The 20,098-nt window shown below is 38.2% G+C and overlaps 1 protein-coding gene across 1 annotated transcript in view; it reads left to right on the forward strand.

Annotated features, from left to right (window-relative positions):
• Positions 1-19,234, forward strand: part of LOC311088758 (ladderlectin-like) — a 37,058-nt gene extending 17,824 nt beyond the window's left edge. The window contains exons 3-5 of the mRNA XM_084123039.1: positions 10,347-10,463; positions 18,613-18,721; positions 18,833-19,234. Coding sequence (XP_083979165.1) covers positions 10,347-10,463; positions 18,613-18,721; positions 18,833-18,903 — 297 coding nt within the window. The 3' untranslated portion in view covers positions 18,904-19,234. The remainder of the gene's footprint in view (positions 1-10,346; positions 10,464-18,612; positions 18,722-18,832) is intronic.
• The last annotated feature ends 864 nt before the right edge of the window (positions 19,235-20,098 follow it).

Raw genomic sequence — 20,098 nt, forward strand, 5'->3', positions numbered from 1 at the left:
AACATGCATTAAAACATTTTCTGAATTTATCTTTACTACAGAAATTACTCCATTATGTAGGGGTGAATTCGGGTTGATTGGGACACTTTTTGCCATTGAGATGACTGGAAAAAAGTGTCCCAATCAACCTGAATTCACCCCTAAATCTGAATTTCAACCTCTTTTTTTAACTTTAATTTCTTCAATCAATAAAAGCATTGAAAAAGGCTTTTTTTTTTTTTTTTTTTTTTGTATTGGCTCAAACATATTATAGCGTACCATTTAAGAAAACATTGTCAGGTTCTGTGCCTTCAGTAAGTGCTCTATGTTACTCTGTCTATTTGGTGTTGTTTGTCCATATATAGAATATATAGATCAAGGCCAATAAGCAGCTTAGATTGTGTGTGTCTCCTTGCATTATGGGCAGGGACACTCACAGGCCTCATTTATCAATCTAACGAAGAAGCGAGTGCAGAAATCATTGTAACGACAATGACTATGACGTACGGTCACATGCTGTTCAAATTAGTGAATCCTGGTCTCCAAACACATCCTTCGTTGTCTTTTCAGACAACGGGTCTGTCCACGGCGTCTTTAAGTCTGCTCGGACATGTCAAATTTGCAACTTGTTGCTCCCCAGAGGGACATTTGAGTCACAAAGAGGACCCTGTTTTGAGAATCCCCTCTGAAACCCCCCATGCCTTTGAATCACGTGACAAGCCTCAAAGACATTCCAGAGCACACACACACACACACACACACACACAAAACATCCTTTGAATGCAACTTCATATAGAAATATGGCTCTTGAATGTATACCTCCCGATATGTATGTGTGTGATTAGTTTGCTTTATAATAGAGGTGTGGTTTGCTAGAGTATAGGTTTGAATTCTAAATGTTCACTGAAAGAAGTTCCTCAATAGTGTCTTGTAAACCGACCTCGACATGGTCATAAACTTTATGACCCCAAAGCTGCATCTCATCCAGTTCCTCTGCAAGCCAACATTCCAACACCTTAACACACATGGAACTTTTCATGGAACATTTCAGAGAAAACTCTTCAAATGTTTGATACGTATTCCTGTGTTTCGCAAGTGTTGTCTCTGGCCATAATGGAAACGCTGACAATTTTATTGTGTGTAAACCATAGGAAAGCATATATAGTCCTATTGTAACATTAATATAACTAAAATGCCTATACTAATGCATAATAATGTATCTGTGCATTGCTACAACGTCTATATTCTATTTTTGATATCTCTGTAATCCTCTCCATCTAACGGAGTCGAATCTTGACTGCAAAGTACAATAATATGCATTTGTTCCAGGAAATATCATATTTCTAAATATGATCCTTTCCCTCATAAAACACATGGTCAAAGGAGGCGTGTTTTTCTTCACACAAAGAGAATTTTTCCCGCTTCAGAAAAGACAATCTGATTCGCTGGGCCTCAAAAAGAGGGCGTAAACAGATGTCTGATAAAAGGAAGAAACCCCCTCATCTCTCTCTCTTCTCTCTCATCCCTGATCTGTCGCCCTTCCTCCTCCACGCGCAACACGGCTCCATCGCAACCCGCTGAACAGGCCTTGCCTTGGCCTCTGGGACGCATACCTCCGCGTCATGTAGAGCTGCCCTGCCGTCTTCTGCAACTAAGATATCTTTGCCTCTTCCCTCCCGGAAGACGAATCTGAACTTTCTCGGTAACGTTACATTCAGTGAGCCTTTCAAGCTTCCCGCGGCACCGGAAGACGCAGCAGAAACAGGATCGACACCGTCCACGCTGTCCTGCCTCAGCCTCAGCCTCACCAGAAAGAGCACAGAAACTCGCAAGTACATTATCTGATAAAAGCTGTTTCCAGGGGTCTCGTGAACCTAGGTTTCTGTATGTAATAATTACTAGCTTTTCCCTTCTCTCTATTTCTTTCTTTCTTTCATGTATTCTGACCACGTTATTGTTTTATGTTCTTGTTCGGTTAAATGTTTGTTTGTGTTTATTGTTTGCATTTTTACGTACGTTTATATTCGTAGCCCATATAATCTCTAGTTTTACATTTATTAAAATTCATAAATACTTTTCACTGTCTCTGTGTTTGAAAATCCACCTTATAAGTCAATGAAACTAAAAAGATCCAATTATAAGCTACAAAGCTCGATCTAGACTACATTGAATAGTTCTTAATTCATAAACTCAGAAAGTTTGATGTTTGTGGCCAGAACATAAAACTTTCTCGGAGTTTGTAAATACCCCTTCTTAACTGTGATGATCTTACATTTATTCGCTGGACGAATAACTGATGATCAGACCAGTTACAGAACAAGGTAATCTCGATAATTGATAAAATAAATGTACATGCGACTTATGAATTATGACCATGAGTCATAATTATTAATATTTCCAAAATTCCCTATATTCTTGAGCTAATTCACATTAACCCAAAGTCGTATTTGTTACATCATCTTACGACAGGGTTCAGGTGTGATTCATGAAACATTTGTATGCCGCCAATTCCATTGTATGAATGGTCAACAATTCAAGTGTCTCTATTTACTCCATTGACTCTTTTCTGACTTATAACAAAAAAACAAAACAGTGACTACGTTTACAAGCTGTTAAAATTCGGGTTATGGTCGGGTTAAGGTCACTATTTGGGTTTCTGAAACATTAGGAATAACCCGTTTACATGCATGAGCAGAGAGAGTTACTCCTGTATACATGGAATTTGTAATCAATCGGCAATATCCCGATGTAAACGGCGACGCACGGTTAGCGTCTGGACGTACGGACAACCTTAAGACGCAATGTGCGTCATTTCCGATTCTTCTTCCTGTATCCAAAGACAACAACAACAACAGCAGCACGCGGATAATGAATAGTTCGGGCAGATAGCGATCGCCTTTGTTTGCGCTTTCCTCCTCGCTCCAAAAGTGTGGTGCTGTGCTGCGTCTCGCCATGTTTACCTCTACTTCTTGTTTACTTCCGGTATACTGCACGCGGGTTTTTGTATGCGCCGTCTCTACTCAAAAGACCAAGATTCCTTGCGAATAGAACATGCGCAGAACACAAATCAATGTTCCTTTTGATGGGGATATGCCGATACGCGTTTACATGACCAAATATTCGGGTTAGAAAAGGGGTACCCCAGGTATAATATCCGGGTTTTTAAAAAACGGATATGAGCATATCCGGGTTTTTGCCGGTGTTTACATGGCCGTGCGCGACCGGGTTATTGCTAATATCCCGGTTTTGAACGAGTTATTGGCTGCATGTAAACGTAGTCAATGTCTAAAAGCTTCTATCTGACAGGGTGTACAGAAAACAAGCTAAAAACCCAGAAATACGTTATAAGCTGTCGACCCCTAAAAACGAATGTTTAAGGAGACAAAAGTGGATACAAACAATTGAGACAGAGCGCAATGTGCCTTTACTCTGAGAACTAACTTACACCCACTGAAGGGGAACGTAATCGGCGACAGGATAGCTTAGTTTACAGAAATATAATATATAAATTGAGATTTGGATATTTGACTTACCAGTAACAAAATGTTTACTGCACACGTAGTGTTTTTCTTAGTGCATACTTAGGATCCCACAATTTACCCATTCGTTCCAGCTGATGCTTCACGTCTTATTGCCTGTATCCAGTTTTGTCTCCTTAAACGATTGTTTTTTTGGATCAACAGCTTATAAAAACTTATTTCTGGGTTTTTAGCTTGTTTTCTGTACACCCTGTCACATAGCAGCACAAGTCAGAAATGACAAGGAGGCAGCTTCACGCAATACAAAGTCAATGGAGACGGTTGGATTGTTTTCCCCCCCGGTGTGGGCGTGGCTTTCAGATTATGACGCGTGTCGCTCTTTCTCTGTTCGAATCTCCATCACTCTTTCATCTGGTCAAACTGAGCCCTCTATCTACATTTCCCTTTCCATGACACACTCATAGCCAAGCATTCACATAATGCATATCATAACCTTGTACTCTTAGTTAGATGAGATCCACATGATTATCTTGCTTAAAATGTTATGAGCAGCAGTTCTACCAGAAAGACTCGGGAGAATAAATACTGTGACAATTATACATTTATTAACAGCCCAGCAAGCAATAAAGTTCTTTGGCGTAGGCCCCGTCCGTAGCTCGCAATCCGAGGGTCCAGACTCTGCACATCCTGCCTGAAGACGAAGGCAGGGGCCCAGTCGACCCCCTGTGAGGCATGAGAAGGGACCATCCTGGTGGTGGTGGGGAGGATGGAGGGAAGTATCCGTCTTGGAGGTGGTGGGGAGGATGGAGGTGAATGGAAGCGTCAGCATCTGCGAACTCAAACGTGTGTAAGTACCAATCTTTTATACCACAAGTATTAGAATATGATTGGTTAGATGAGAAGGTAATGTGACGAAACAATTGAGTCTTCCCGGCAGAACTTATGCTAAAGCTTTCATTTATGCTAATTATTCTCCATTTGCCTTTCTGTTTCTACCTCGGGATTACATCAGCTCCAGTTTGCATCCATTTGGGCAAGAAGCCCTCCAACTCTGAATCAACATACAAAATTGACATATTTTCTATATTTTGTCATCTTTACGATCACAGCATGTAACCATTGCTTTAACATGCTCATTGTTTCTGCTTAAATGATTAAATACATGAAAACATACTTTAATTACCGTGACTGGTATGTGCAAACTCTTACTGGCAAACTGTTTCTTTGCTTTGCATGGCTAGAATGTCACAGAATGACCCCACAGGAATGGCTTTATTCTCCTTCATTATTTTCCCCAAGTGTGAACAATCGCACATTTCTTAGAACCACTATTACACAAAATGGAGCAAATCCTCTCCATACCTACAACCAGAACTGTACACACTTAGGGTGCTTTCACACTAGCTCTTTTGGTGCACACAAGTTAAATTCACGCCAGAGTTCAGTTTGTTTGGATGATGTGAAAGTTCTTTTCCATTTAAAAATGGTTGTCTGGGGTACGGTTCATGTGAACTTGGGTACGGTTCGCTGCTGATATCAACACAATCTTACTTAATCACGGAAGTGAACTAATATTGATGATGTATGATTCGATAAAACTGTGTTTGTGTGTGTCTCACTCACTTTCTTGACAAGAGTGACTGACGAGCCAAGTGACAGCAACCGAACCAAGTGTAAAAGCATCCTAATGACGGCTGGTTGTTTATACAAATGTACCCATTAAGGTATAGGAGGAGGAGGTCCATCTTTCTTGTCAGACCATGAAGGGGTAGGTGAAGAGGAATGGTGAGGTTTGAGGAGTGAAACGTGAAAAGTGACCAACGAAATGGGGACTCAACTTGACTGGTCAACTGTAGCCGGTGTCACAGGTGGAGAGCCAGACATTCTGCCCTGGTTTGTATGTGGGAGCATTAGATCTCCAGGTGGCATCCTGAATTTTCTGGCGAAATGTTCCTACTACTTCTGGCGAGATTCTAAAGTGTGCATATGATGGACACTTTCATTGGCATTGGAGCCATTGTATATGGGTGGGACAATGACATTGGAACGACTCACTTTTACCATCTCTAATTCAGCGCATATGTCTGTTTGCTTTTCAGAGCGCCGTCAGTCATATCCATTCCACTTGAGGAATGCCCTAATAAATTAAACTCCATTTACGCTGAACCGCTACACTATATTTCTCAATGAATGAAAATAACCGCCAGTTTTACCCTTCTAGTCAAATATTGTGCTGCAAACATCAATAACAGCTTTAAGTTGTCAATGCTGGCAAATGACCATGGTATAAGTGGGATAATTCACGGATAGCTGTGCATTTAATGCAAGACGTGGAGGCAAAGAACCGCCCGACGTGAAGCAGAGTTTAATTGACTTAATTAAAAGTCACCATAATACAGGAAACAGCATTTATTCCAGTAACATTTTTCTGGGATTTGTGAATGGTGGTGAAGCAACGCAACTGATGCTGGTAGGTCACATGATAATGACAGCATGAAGTACATCAGGGTTACATTCAGACCCTTCATTGGCACCAGACAACAAGCTTTGGAAAGCTAATCCACTGCCACAAGGACCATCTGATGCCGCAAGATCAGGGATGAAGTCCAGTCCTAGGTGTGACGTGGGGCAACGAGGAATGGGCTGAGGAAGGAGCTTGCTGATGGGTAGGTGGCGAGGAGATTTGGAAATTAAGTAAGATCCCAATAAGGTAGCATCCATTTATGATTTTAATAAATATACATTGAATATGTTGTTGTTATTATTGCATATTGCTTTATTATGTACTAGGCAGAAACCCGTAGGTTTAGTGGTTAGCCAGGATCAGCAGTGACACTTCCAGGTATCATTCGGAGCAGGTAGCCTCCAGGGCGGTGCTGGTTCAGGCGGCCAGGGCGGATCATGCCCTTCAGGCTGCCAGGGTGGAGCCGGCAGCTCAGGGGACCAGGGTGGAGCCGGCAGTACGGGTATATGCCCCCCCCCCCCCACCCCCCACAAATAAAATTATTGGGGAGCTCCAGGTGTCGCTGGGATGGACTCTGGACGGGGATAGAGACTGGAGTCACCTCAGGACTCGGGACGAGGATGGAGACTGGAGATTCAGGTGCGGCGACGGCCATCTTAGACGAGGGCTCTGACACGGTGGCCATCTTGGACAAGGGCTCTGTAATGGCGGTGGCTATCTTGGGACGAGGCTCTGGAAGGGCGGCGAGTTCACCATCACTGGGATGGCTGATGGTGAACTGGGACTCACAGTTGGATAAGAGCCACTCCACATAAGCCTTGAAGTTCTCTCGAGGTCCCACACCGGGCAGGCGTGTCTTCGTCTCCGCATTGAGGCTAGTGTGGAAGAAAACACTCAATGAATGGTCAGGGAAGGAGGCAAGGCATGCCAGGTCGAGGAACGCTGTGGTGTGGGCCTCGAGAGAATGCTGGTTCTGGTCCATGCAAAGTAAAAGTACTGCAGGATCCATCTTATCGGTATTGGTCCAGTCTTCTGTTACGGAATCAGACTCACAAGAAGGAGATTAAAGATAACAGGGAGTTTATTGCGACAAAAACTGAGCGGATAAACTGAAAGTAGGTTGGTGGTAAGTGCAGTGATGCTTTTGAGAGCGGAGTGCTGGTGATGAATAGAATGTTTCTTCTTACAGGTGTGGAGTTTGGTGGAAGACTGGAGGGAAGATGTGGACGTAGAACACAGTAGACATGGAGACACTGGAGAGAATGGAGAGAATGGAGACCACTGGAGAGAATGGAGATAGTCCACTAGGCTGTGCAATGTTCTTTATTTCATTCAGTTTGTAAGGCCTGCCCATCGGTCCAACAAGAGTTTCCGATAAGCGGGTGAAGGTTTTTGCGTCTTGCTGTCTTTTCAGCATGGCAAAGTCATTTAATGACCTCTTTGTTTCATCTGACTCCAAAATGTTTGTTAATCATTAAATTTAGGTGAATGTTTGATTTATTCTATTTAACTCTTTATTGAAATTACACCCATTCATCCGGATTCTTATAACACTTTGAGTCTTGCTCCGGCCAGATATATGATCTCATAACCACAAACTCGTCAGTCTCGGTCATTAGACAGAGGTGATTGACTAATATCCTAGACGGCCGTACTCCACTTTGCTCATTCTAGAATATATTATTCAGTCCCCATAGATCTGAACACACTTAATTAAGATAAGATTGTATCAAACCAGAGTTCATGACCATTACCATAGAAATAAGCTGACCGAATGAAGAAAGTTATTGTAATCTTCCCTACAACTCTCTCCTTATACATATTGGAAACTATATTATGCTTTCTCCTATAATCCCTATCATGGACCGAGAATCCACAATAATCACCCTCAACACATAGTTGGAACATTTAGTAAACATTGCCTCACTCAAGTTGTAAAACTTTTGTTATTATTGTTATTATTTTATATTATTTTTTGTATGTGTAATTGTGTATCCTTTATTTTACTGTTGTATTAGGTTAAAAGAGAAAATTGAACAGCAGAAAAATGCAACTATTACGGTCCTGTAATTATGATGTACATGCTGCTATACCAAAAAAAAAAAATAAATAAATAAATAAGCTGACCAACTTAACTACTTCTAATGGTAACTTTGTATAATCATGCCATGGTTTCCCACGTACACTTAGTAAGAATAATACTATACAATAATCAGAGGTTGAGGCTCACCCCTATTTAGATTAGATTTATTATTAGTCAGGTAAATGTATTCTGCCAATTACATAATCAATTCAAAGATAATCAATACAATAACATCAAATCCTCAGAGATAAAGAGTAAAATATGCATACCTGACATTACAAAAAAAAAACGTAATGCTGAGCGTCCGAGGACATTCAGCATAACAGGCTGATCTGGCTACAAAATCACACTGAGCCTCTTGAAGAATTTCTTTAAGTACTCAGACCAAGACAAAACATCACTCAATGTGGGGAATGAACTTACAATAGGAATTTGCATTGACTAGAGTTATAGACACAGGGAGTTCACACCTTGTCGAGGAACAGGAGGTAGTTTGCATGAAGGACCCTGGAAAAAAGTGCACACCCAGTAAGCAAAGTATCTCTAAACCCTTATTACCATTTGGTTTACTTCTGTGGAGATAAGACTATTGTACCAGTCGCACTGAGACATTTTAAATGATACCAAACATGACTGTTAATTCACTTGTATTTACACAGAACATTCTTAATAATCTTTCTAAGTGAACTGACTGAATAGAAGGATGTGTAAAGGGAAGGACAGGAGGGAAAGTAGCTTCCCGCAACTTCACTCTGTGGGGTGTGGAGACAAATGGCAGTATGCGTTTGTGTTGTCCATATCTCAGGAGACCAAGTATCTAAGGTTCTGTTTGTCTTATAAGGATTTGCTCCATTTTGTGTAATTAAAGAATATGTAAATAACATTTGTTCCTTGGCTTCAGCCTCATGGCAAAATTTGTTCCTGGGAGTCGAATATTATGATCATTCACTTTTATCTGACTCCATTTTTATCTAAAAATTCAACTTTTATCTGACTTCATTTTATCACAACCTCGAATTTAGGTTGGAATGCCAACTGGTTATTGGTCATTTATATAATAGTGTAGCTACACATATTTAACTCTTTACTTTATATTTTACCCATTCATTAGGAATCTATGTTGCTTTAAGGGTCCACATGCCGGCTGTTTAACGGAGGTCTCACCATCACAAACTCGTCAGTTTTTGGTCTCTAAACAGAGGTAATTGGCTAATATAGAGAGTCACATTCACACGTACTCTATCTAAGATATTTTGTATAGTCCCCATAGATCTGTATACACTTGAATTAAAATAACATTGTCTCTAGTCAGAGGTCATGACCACTACTACAGATATAAGCCGACCAATATTACCTCTCTGATAGCAGCTTTGGTTTGGTCATTGCTTGGTTTTCCACAAACACTTAGCTAGAGTAACATTACATTAAAACAGAGATAAGACTCACCCTATTTATACCCATATGCATTCGCTTAATCTACTTGAGAAATTAATTTCAGCGTAAGTCAGAATAAAATCTAATGTAACAATTTATTATTAGTCAGGTAAATGTATCATGCCAATTACAGAATCAATTCAAAGATAATCAATACATAACATCAAATGCTCTGAGGTAAAGAGTAAAATATGTATACCTGACTCAGCGAAATATAGTATACATAATGCTGAGTGTCTGAAAGATCCAGTTCAAGTTCACACTGCATGGATAGGATGTTGCCATCCTGTTTTCCTTCTCTCTGCTGTTGGTCCTCATTCATTGAACCTGATAAACTGGCCTTTATTATCCACTGTTTCATTGGACTGAGCAAACATACCATGCTTACACTCCTCAGAGGTTTTTATCTACAGCATGTTTATGGAAGAATCCAAATAAAGATATCAAATATCTTTGATATCCATCCAATTCTCACAATATTCAGGGATAAACAATTTTTATAAGCCCAATGTACACTATTGTGCCATCAGCCCATATCATGAAGCAGAGATAAGGCCGTGATATTAGAGATAGACTATACTACTGCCCTAATGAAAGCCACATTTTGAGCAAATATAGCGTTATTAATTCATGTGCATCCATACTCCTGTCTTCTTCATAGTAAAATGGCAGTGGCGCACAAATGAAATAGGTTATAGTATACATAAACATGAAAAGTTTCTTGTGCGCATGCAAAAGTCTGTACATTTAAAAAATTAAATGTTTGTTTAGTTTGTTTAGTTTTGTTTTTCGCAGTGCAGATCCCATTTGGAAAAACACATCTGTAATGCTGAGGAATACTACATTTACCATTATTAATGTTACAACATACTAAAATAATTAGTTTTGATTGAATCTGCCTTTTCAGAAGCACTGTCAAACTTTTGGTGGAAATCTTGCATCGGTGCACAGTAGAGCTGAAAACGATCTTCTGCTGAACATGGTGCCTGGTACGACTTGGATTGGTGGTCATGATGCTGTAAAAGTAAGTGGTTATGCAGATGAAAAAACACTTTACATTTTCGTAAAGTAACTTTACATATTGTGACATGAAATAGCTTAGGGCAGGCGTATTGTCTTTGGACACTTGGGATGTTGTGAGCCTCTGCCTGTTATACAACATGACTGTTCCACACGGCGAGTCAGTGTTTATTGTTTGTTCATAGATTCAGAACAAAAAGATGGCTGTGAAAAATTATGCATTGTTTTATATAGTTTATGCACATGTTCAAGACTACAACATATATTTTTGTGGGTTAATTGGTACATTTCATAATAAAATAAGCAACCATGATGAGTGTAGTAGCTAACTTTGCCTAACATTTCTTTTTATGCAGATTCAAAGTAATTCACATTTTTTCATTATCTGGCTCAAAAAGCCCTGTAAGTGTCACAAACTGTTGCGAGAGACAAAGGCTGAGAATCCAAATGCAGTATTTATCAAAAGAGTAATCCACAATCCTAATCAAAATCCAGGCAAAGGTCTTACACAAACAAACAATCCACAAAATAACAGTTAAAGGCCGACTGAAGTGCTTTGGATCGCGCTGCTTTGTCTGAGACGTAATTTCCACTGAAACTGGAAGCTAAGGTGGGGCATATTGAATGGCTCCTCCCCCTTTTCAAATAGCCAATAGCGTTTAGTTTCCCTCACAGACTGACAGCACCATGGAAGCGTATCCGAGCGTTGATGATAAGCTTGATTCAATAGTAGAGATGTGAATAAATTCTAGCCATTTCATTCTCAACCAACGTACAGTTAGAAAACAGAATAACACTTTACATAAAAAGTTTTTTACGTAAAGTGTTACATAGCTTCAGTCTTGGGGAATCAATATACAGATGGATTAATCTGTTATATATAGAGTGTCAGAGTCGTATATTGGTTAATGGCCATCTGTCACCCCCTGTTACGATTCGTTCAGCTACGATTCGTGCTAGCGACTGGTATGAAGATTAATAGAAGTAAAAGTGAGATTTTATATTTAAATTGGACAGAACTTAAACAAAATTTTGGATTGAAAACTCAGGACAAATCCATTAAATATTAGAAATGGTATGGTGTAAAGAAATGGAAGAAATGAATTGGAACTCTAGATTACATCAAATAGAGTCCCAGCAAACACATTTACATTGTGGAAACGTCTGTGGCACGTTGCATTTCTGCTATGGCAACGTCGCTGTCTACGTGCTTGCAACATTGTAACAACGTAGAATTGTAAGACGCAACAGGGCTGTAGCAACGCTACGTTCTGACAATTTTTCTTTTTTTTAATGCTAGATATAGATATCCCCCATTTAGCATGTAATTTTTGTGGTTCATTTTTAATTAGTCAGATGTTAAAGGGCACCTATTATGCAAAATTCACTTTTACATGGTGTTTGAACATAAATGTGTGTTGGCAGTGTGTGAGCAAAACCACCCTAGAATGATAAAAATCCACCCAGTAGTTTTTTTACTATCTCAATAAATCATAAGCACTGTCTCAGATCGCCCTGTTCTAGATTTCCCGCACTGTGACGTAGAATTGCGCTAAGCCCCACCGACGTGATTTGATTGACAGTCTGGTTTTGGCATAGACCCCGCCCTCGGTGATCTGTACACCATCCTCCATTGTTTCAACGACAGCCGGTGTGTGTAATGTCTCATAAGAAGTGTAGGTGTTCTGTTGTGGGATGTAAGAATGGACATACTAGTCTTCACTGACATCAGAGCCACTGAAAACGCAGCGGATGGATTTTATTTATGAAGAAAAGGCGCCACTTAAACTTCCTAAATACGAGAATCATTTTCCGACTGACTGTTTAGTGAACAAGGGTCAAAGTTAATCATCAAGTGTGGATCGTTGCCTAACAGTTCGCGATCCAACGTCACCTCCAGAAGTAAGTGTATTTTATGATTTATGAGCAAATAGTCATTTCAATCGATGTCAGCACAGCAGTAACAACAAATGCGTCTAAAGCTATTTATTGTCGTCGTCATAGGATGTCTCAACAAACAACGTCAGACTGTCTGTTTTATGTCACGTATTATGTTTTGCAGCAATAACAAATGTAAATAAATGAATACCTCTATCTCCATAGACAGTATATAAACGTCTATCTCCCTGCAGCATTTGTTTTCTGGTTCTGTAACATTAGCCATCTTCTCACATTTGCCACATAAGCGTGTGTGTAGTTTCAAAAAATTGCGCGAAAGTTATCACAATTTGTTTGTGTGTGTGTGTGTGTGTGTGTTGCACATCCATAATTGCAAAGGGGACGCGATTAAAACTCTATAAGTACATAAATGTATTAAAAAAACATTCCCTGGTCCATTCTCATTCGTGTTTCTTCTGCCGGAGTCTCTTCATCATCTGGGTCCAGCAGGGCGGGGATTATGCAGCTCTTTTACATTTAAGGTGGTACACACCAAAACAGCTCTTTTTAAAACAGGCCCCAAAAATGACATTTTCAAATGGTTATAATAAATTAACTGTGGGGTATTTTGTGCTGAAACTTCACAAATGCATTCTGGGGATACCCAAGACCAATATTACATCTTGTAAAAAGGGGCATAATAGGTGCCCTTTAAATCATTATATACATTTTAACCCTCTGGGGTCGGCGATCATGCCGGCGTGATCTGCTCGCTTTCTTTCTTCTCAGTGCAAAAGAGACTCAAAATACTCTGTTGACTTTGATCACACATCAATCGATCCTGTTAAGTGTGTATTTTTTTTGTGTAAACTCACAATAAAAACAAAGTGTTGCGCTTTTTACCAAATAAAGAAAAATAAACATGATGCGAGTTCTGCCTTCTCTCTGTCAGTGTAGTCCATTCTGAAACGCGTCCGAAAATGAACTATAACTCAGCGAATACTCAGTCAAACAGTCACACAGACACACAGGCATGAAGCTTGAATTCTCTTCTTTTAAATGAAGTAATTTTTATAAAAAACAAATATTCACAGTTTATGTAATATGTATGAAAAGAGAGAGATGTCAGTCGGTCTCATCTCAGCTCATTATAGCTTATTATCTGCTAATGTGCACACGCCCACGGAGAGCGCATGCAATTCAAACACAAATTATCTGAGAAGATCTATGCAAACGTGTCAACGCCCACATCAGCTGGATAAAACACATCAAGTTTAATCAGACTCGTGTACTTTAGGTCGTCTAGCTTCTCTGTGAGGAATAATCCTGGGAAATTTACCTCAGAAGTGCTGGTTTAGTTTCACTTCGAGGAGCAACAGATCCAGCTGAGGATTGTTAATAGTAAGTTCTTTATTCTTAAGTGCTCTGTTCTAATCGCGATATGCAATAGTGTCTGTAAACCGCAAAAAGACTGTTTAAATATGAATCGCGTGTCTGTGTGTGAATGAATGAACAGCACTGCTGTAGTAAACAACAGCGTGCATCTGTGCCGTTCATTCACACTTGAACTTACATTAGTAAACATGTTATTTTTACATGAACACATCTAATAGTTTAGCTTTTACCAAGCTATATTGCCATACTGAGATGAGTAAAAATCTACTGAAATATGTTGAAATAAAATGTCTTGGTATAAGCAACGTATTAAACTGCAAATTAACATTTATATGCTAATATATCATAAAAATGATATGTTACAGACGAAATATGAATATTTAGACAAGATTTCGTTGATTAGTTTTTGATAGATTATAAAGTTTTTACTGTAAAAAAGACTGTCACATCAAATAAGCTTTTGTTCATCAATTTCTGCTCATATGGTAAATATATTATGTGATGTTTTGTCAAAAATAAAGTAGGTATATTGAATTATCAACTAAGATCAGCTAAAATGTATACTTTTTAAAAAGAAAGATTACACTTGAAATATTGTTAAAATTGTAATTGTTGTTGATTTATATGTGAAAATTGTTTAATAAAATAGCAAAACATATATTTACAAGGTAGATGTAAGCAACAATGTAAGCTCATTATGCAGCTCATTATGCGGGTCATTGTCTTCTCAGGTGTGAATCACAGCATTATTCATGATCCTTCACGCCTCCAAGCATATTGCCTTTCCAAACAAAACGTGTCTTACAAAGTTTAAATCAATGTACTGTTTTATGTGAATGATTAGGCAGGATGATTTTCAGGACATTTTGAAGCAAAAACTCTAGGCAACAACATCCATTAGTCAAAAGTCTTGTGGACACATATTTACAACCATGCATAAACATTATTCTCTCAAAAATACAAACATGTACATACATGTTGCTCACATATTATGGTAGCCCTGTTTGTGCTAAATAGAGTGTAATTACACCTTTGCCATTAATATGTTTATAAGCAACTGAAAAAAGCACAAATGTCAGGGCATGTCAGAACATCTCAAGGGCCCCAAAAACACCTTAGACCCCAGAGGGTTAAATAGTTTATCCTTGTGCGAGTGGTTACAAACATTTTTTTTTTCTGTGCGTTTTCAAATATAGGAAAAAACATTAACGTAAGTCGCTGTCTGTTCAAGGAGTGCTGAAATGTCAATAACTCATCATTTAAGTCATTTTGGCTTCATTATGGCTTATAACTTTTGTCATAAGTTTAAAATATTAGTCATAACTGACCAGAATATGTTCAACACTTTTCCTAACGGTAAGAATTAAAGGATGAATGCTAAAATAAATATAGCTAACGTTAGCATAGCCTACACTAATACTGTAATTTCTGTATTAGTGTAGGCACAAACAGAAACACAGTATGTAAATACTGTGTTTCTGTTTGTGGAGTGAGGTTGTGGAACAGTTTGGGTGTGGAGCTTAAGCGATGTCCAAGCATGATCCAGTTTAAGAAGCAGTACAAACACATGGTTTTCACAAGGTACAGGGAGGAGGAAGGGATTTAGCAATCGGGTGTTTTTTTGTAAATAATTTATGTATTTGTTTTCTTAATTTATTTATTTTTTATATTTTTTGTAGATAGGTATTATGTAAATATGTTTATTAGGGAAAACTGATTGTTTATTGAATAGTGGAGAATAGTGGTAGGTTTTAATAAGTTTATGCTTCATCCTACTCCTTTTGGGACATGTTGGTTTCATATTATTATCATAAATTGTTTGGTTTGTTTGGCTTTTTATTTTTCAGTTTACTTTCTTTTGTTACTTGTTTTATGTTTATGTTCGAAATAAAGCATTCATTCATTCATTCATTCATAATTTACACAAGATTACAAACTCCATGAATTATCAGCTAAGGTTATTCTGTCCCTTCAATTAGACAGAACAAATAAATGTCACATTAAACAAGGAAGTTGTAGGTTGTGTTTGAATAATTACGTATCTTATTTATCTGAGGTAAATTAAACGCAATTCTCACGTATCCTTGCTCGATGAAGAATGAGAACACAATGAGCCCAACAGGTGGTTGAAATTTAAAAGGCTGATTTTCGCGCTTCAGGGCAGTGACGAGTACATATGTAGTCCAGTGGTTGTCTAGACACCATTGGCACAACCTTAAGCAATGGCCCTGAATGGTGGTTTAATGTCAACATTGTAACAACGCTGTAAAAACCTTCACCACACAACGCAGTTATAGCAACCTTTTGAAATTCAGTAAAGATTTTTTTTTTTTTTTATTCAGTAAAGAAAATTATGTTTCGTTTTTTATGGGGTTCTAATCAAGAGAAATTGAAACGCGAAATAGTATGTCAAAAAATGTGAGAAAGGAGGATTAGCAGTAGGCTACCTGATATTGAAGCTAAATTACATGCCATGATCCTTCTTCCTTTAATAAAAGCTTGTCTAAATGATGAAAAAAAAAATCTCAGTAGTTTCTTTGCGAAGTTTTGGGTAGGCCAAGAAACAAGGAGAATATGGAATAAGCGAACGCCACAAAATACCCCACATGCAGAAATTAGACCAGCTATGTACGATATAATACTGCGTTTATTAAAGAAAGCGTCTTGGTCCAATATCCCAATCGGTAATTTGAATAGACTACTAATAGAAGAAAAGTTATCCCCTTTCTTACTTAAAATGACCCCTGTCTGTAAGCTTATTGAATCAGAATGTATTCAAGTTTGGAGGAATGTGAATTATGACTTCTTACTCAATTATCATAAAGATATTGCTTGGCAAGTTGTACAGAATTGTACCCACTCGGGTTTTTCTGAAGAAAAGAAATTGTACCCGTAGCACGCTGTGTCCTAGAACGAACTGTGGTGAAGAAGAGACAATTAGACATTGTTTGTGGGAATGTTCATATGCTTAGAAGGCACGGAATTTAATTCGACCATGGTTGTCAAATCTGTATAGAGTGCCAAGCGAGGGAGATATTTGGTATGGAGAATTAAATGAGGTTCATTTTAATAAATGGATTTGTTGGTGGACAATTATAAACATTTTTAAAGGGGTGGTATAATGCCCTTTTCACAGGATGTAAAATAAGTCTCTGATGTCCCCAGAGTGTGTGTGTGAAGTTTTAGCTCAAAATACCCACAGATATTTGTATATAGCATGTTAAAGTTGTCACTTTTTGAGGCTGAGCTAAAACACACAGTTTTTGTGTCTGTCCCTTTAAATGCAAATGAGCTGCTGCTCCTGGCACAGGGGGCGGAGCTTCAACAGCTTGTGTCCTTTTACCTCACACAGACATGCACTGAAAATTTCAAAAACTTTTAGCCTTTTATGTTCAAACCGGAGTCAGACAATGATGGAGACTCGAGAAGAAGTGACAACATGTAGAAGCAACAGGACATTTCTGAATGGTTAATGAATTTATGTAGCTGATGTGTCTATCTTTTAGTCATTGATTAGCATATTCTGTCTTGATAATCTATAAATCGTGTTCATGGGGGCGGGGTTTATGTGATGTCACTAAAACGGGAGGAATGTTGTGTAGTCCCAACCAGCCGTTTGTTGTAGTCCTTAAAAAACGTTTTCTTTAAAAGAAAATATCTCCCTTTGCTTTGAACTTTGAGCGTCGTAACTTTGCAGATGTTGTTTATGCTCAAACAGCAACATTACACACTAACTAAAGTTAAAAAAGTGAAATCATAATCAACCACCCCTTTAAAGAAGCGTTATGGAAATCTATAAATATTTGTGTCTTTCAGACTTATGAGATCCCGGTTAAATCAGTAGTAAAATCGAGCTTAAGATGTATTGGTGACTGTATTTTAAGAGATGCACAGAAATTGACAGCTTATGAAATAGATCAAATGTGGAACATAGCAAATGTCTCTCCCTTTAACAAGGTATTGAAGATTGGTTAATTCCTTTTAACGTAGTATAAAGCTTAAATGGTAAATCATCAATAATGTAACATAGATTTGTATGTATTATATGCTTAGTTTTTTTTTTTTTTTGTATTGGATTTGAGATGCATTATAAATAAATAAATAGAGCAACCAAACACACTTCTCCAACACATATTGCTCCGCAACGAGCCAACGATTGACGCTTTGGCCAGGTGGTGTTTATAGTAGAGGGGGTGGAGCTTTAAATTCTAGAGAGCAATTTGATTGGACAGAAGATGTGACGAGAAGCTGAAGTCTGCGGTGATGTCATAAAAATCCCTGATCTATTTTAGCGGAAGTGAGAGACTGTAAGTTTAAATGCTTATGTCTCCTAAATGTGAATTTTGTCATTGTTTAGGAACAATGTTCATAACCTTAAGGCTAACATATTCTTACTTAATATTTAGATCTTAAATTTTGATTTCAGGGGACCTTTAAGGGCTGAGGCAAAGAGAGAAATCCAAGGGAACAGACAGAGAAACAAGAGAACCAGGATACAAAAGCACTCAGAAATACCGTTCGAAATGTACAGGACTTTGCAGAGAATAACAGAATGAACCAGGCTTATATAGGGTGAGCTAAACAGGATAATGAGACACAGCTGAAACAATGAGTGCTGATGAGTCCCTGCAGAGAATTATGGGAAATGTAGTTTGTGAGGGTCACAATAGTCTGATGTGGAGCGCCCTCTGGTGGCTCTCAAGGGCACTCCAGCTGGTGATCGAAACAGTCAGATGGACGCAATATGAATTTGGGCACAAATATTTTACAAAAAGGAAAAAAGTTAATCAATTGCAATAAGTAAGTGTGTAAACAACAAATGAACTTGTGAAATGAGTTTCAGAACAGAAGACTTTCTAACCACTCCATTCACTCTTTAGGAAGGACAGTGGATGTGGACTGATGGATCTGTCTTTGACTACAACTACTGGTGCAGTGGACAACCTGACAATTATGGAAATAATGAGAGCGTTCTGGCAATAAACTATGGTATGAACATAACAGATTTCTTCAAACTAATTAAATATAAAGTTAATTGCAATAATAAAAGTGTCTTTGATTTGAAAAATAATCATGTATTTATTGATTATCTTATCCTAGGTGACCACTGCTGGAATGACGGTCAAGAACATGAACAAATTCCTTATATTTGTGAAAGACCTCTTTATTAAAAGTTATTCTGCTCACAAGTTCATTGATTGAACATGCATTAAAACATTTTCTGAATTTATCTTTACTACAGAAATCTTTTTTTTTTTTAAAAGGGAACTTACTTTATTGATGACAATTTAAGTGTAATAGAAACATACAGCATCTACATTATGTAAATCTGATTTTCAACCTCTTTTTAACTTTAATTTCTCCAATCAATAAAAGCATTGAAAAAGGTTTTGTTCTGTTTTGTAGTATTGGCTCAAACACATAATAGCGTACCGTTGAAGAAAGCATCGTCAGCTTCTGTTCCTTCAGTGAGCGCTCTATGTTACTCCGTCTATAGCTTGTTTGTTGACACGTGATTCTGATGACGCGCAAAATTCAGATGGAGGTCAGGAAGAGAAAAGCAGAATGGACGAGATGGAGGAAAGTCCGTACTGTGCTAGTATAGAAAGGTATAAAACAGAAAATCACAACATATGTTGGACGTGATCCTTATGTTATGAAGAGGAGCATTGCCTGCCATTTGAGGCGGTAGATATAGAGAATGTGAAGCTGAGGTCTGGTTTGTTTATTTCACACTGCCTTTCTGCTAGGGCAGTATTTAGATTTTCTGTTGTGATTGTGAAAAATGTCATTCATGCTGAATGGAGAATTGCCATAGGAACTCACATCATCGTTCAGGGAGAAAACTAGGCGATATAATATGCTTTTTCACCTTGTCTATGTGTAAAAACACTAAGGGAAGCAGGTTGAGGAGGAGACGGGAAGATGCCAGATAGCAAATGTTGTAATAATGTCACTGATTAAACCTCATCACTCAATAAAATAATCATATTGCTGAGTGTTTTTGAAAGGTTTGTATTTTATTTGGTTTAATAATTAACATTACATTTGTGAGTATGATTCTCACTCAGGTTGTGAATTAGCAGAACTTGCACACAGCCACTTCAGACCTGTTCACAAGCTTCTATAGATTTGATTTTTGTTGTCATCTGTTGAAATTAATACAAAAAATACAGTGTGTCGGTGTCTGTCCGCTGAACATGACGCTCCGATTCTCCTCTGTGGTCATACTGTATGGGAAAGTGAATATTTACAATGACAACTATAAAACTTCAGTTACATTTCACCAACAAAGAAATGGATCGACTTCTGTCAGCTTGTTGAACACATTTTTATATTAGACATTTCTACCATATGATGGCTGAA

Source organism: Abramis brama, assembly GCF_963993115.1.
Source record: "Abramis brama genome assembly, chromosome: 8".
NCBI lineage: Eukaryota > Metazoa > Chordata > Actinopteri > Cypriniformes > Leuciscidae > Abramis > Abramis brama.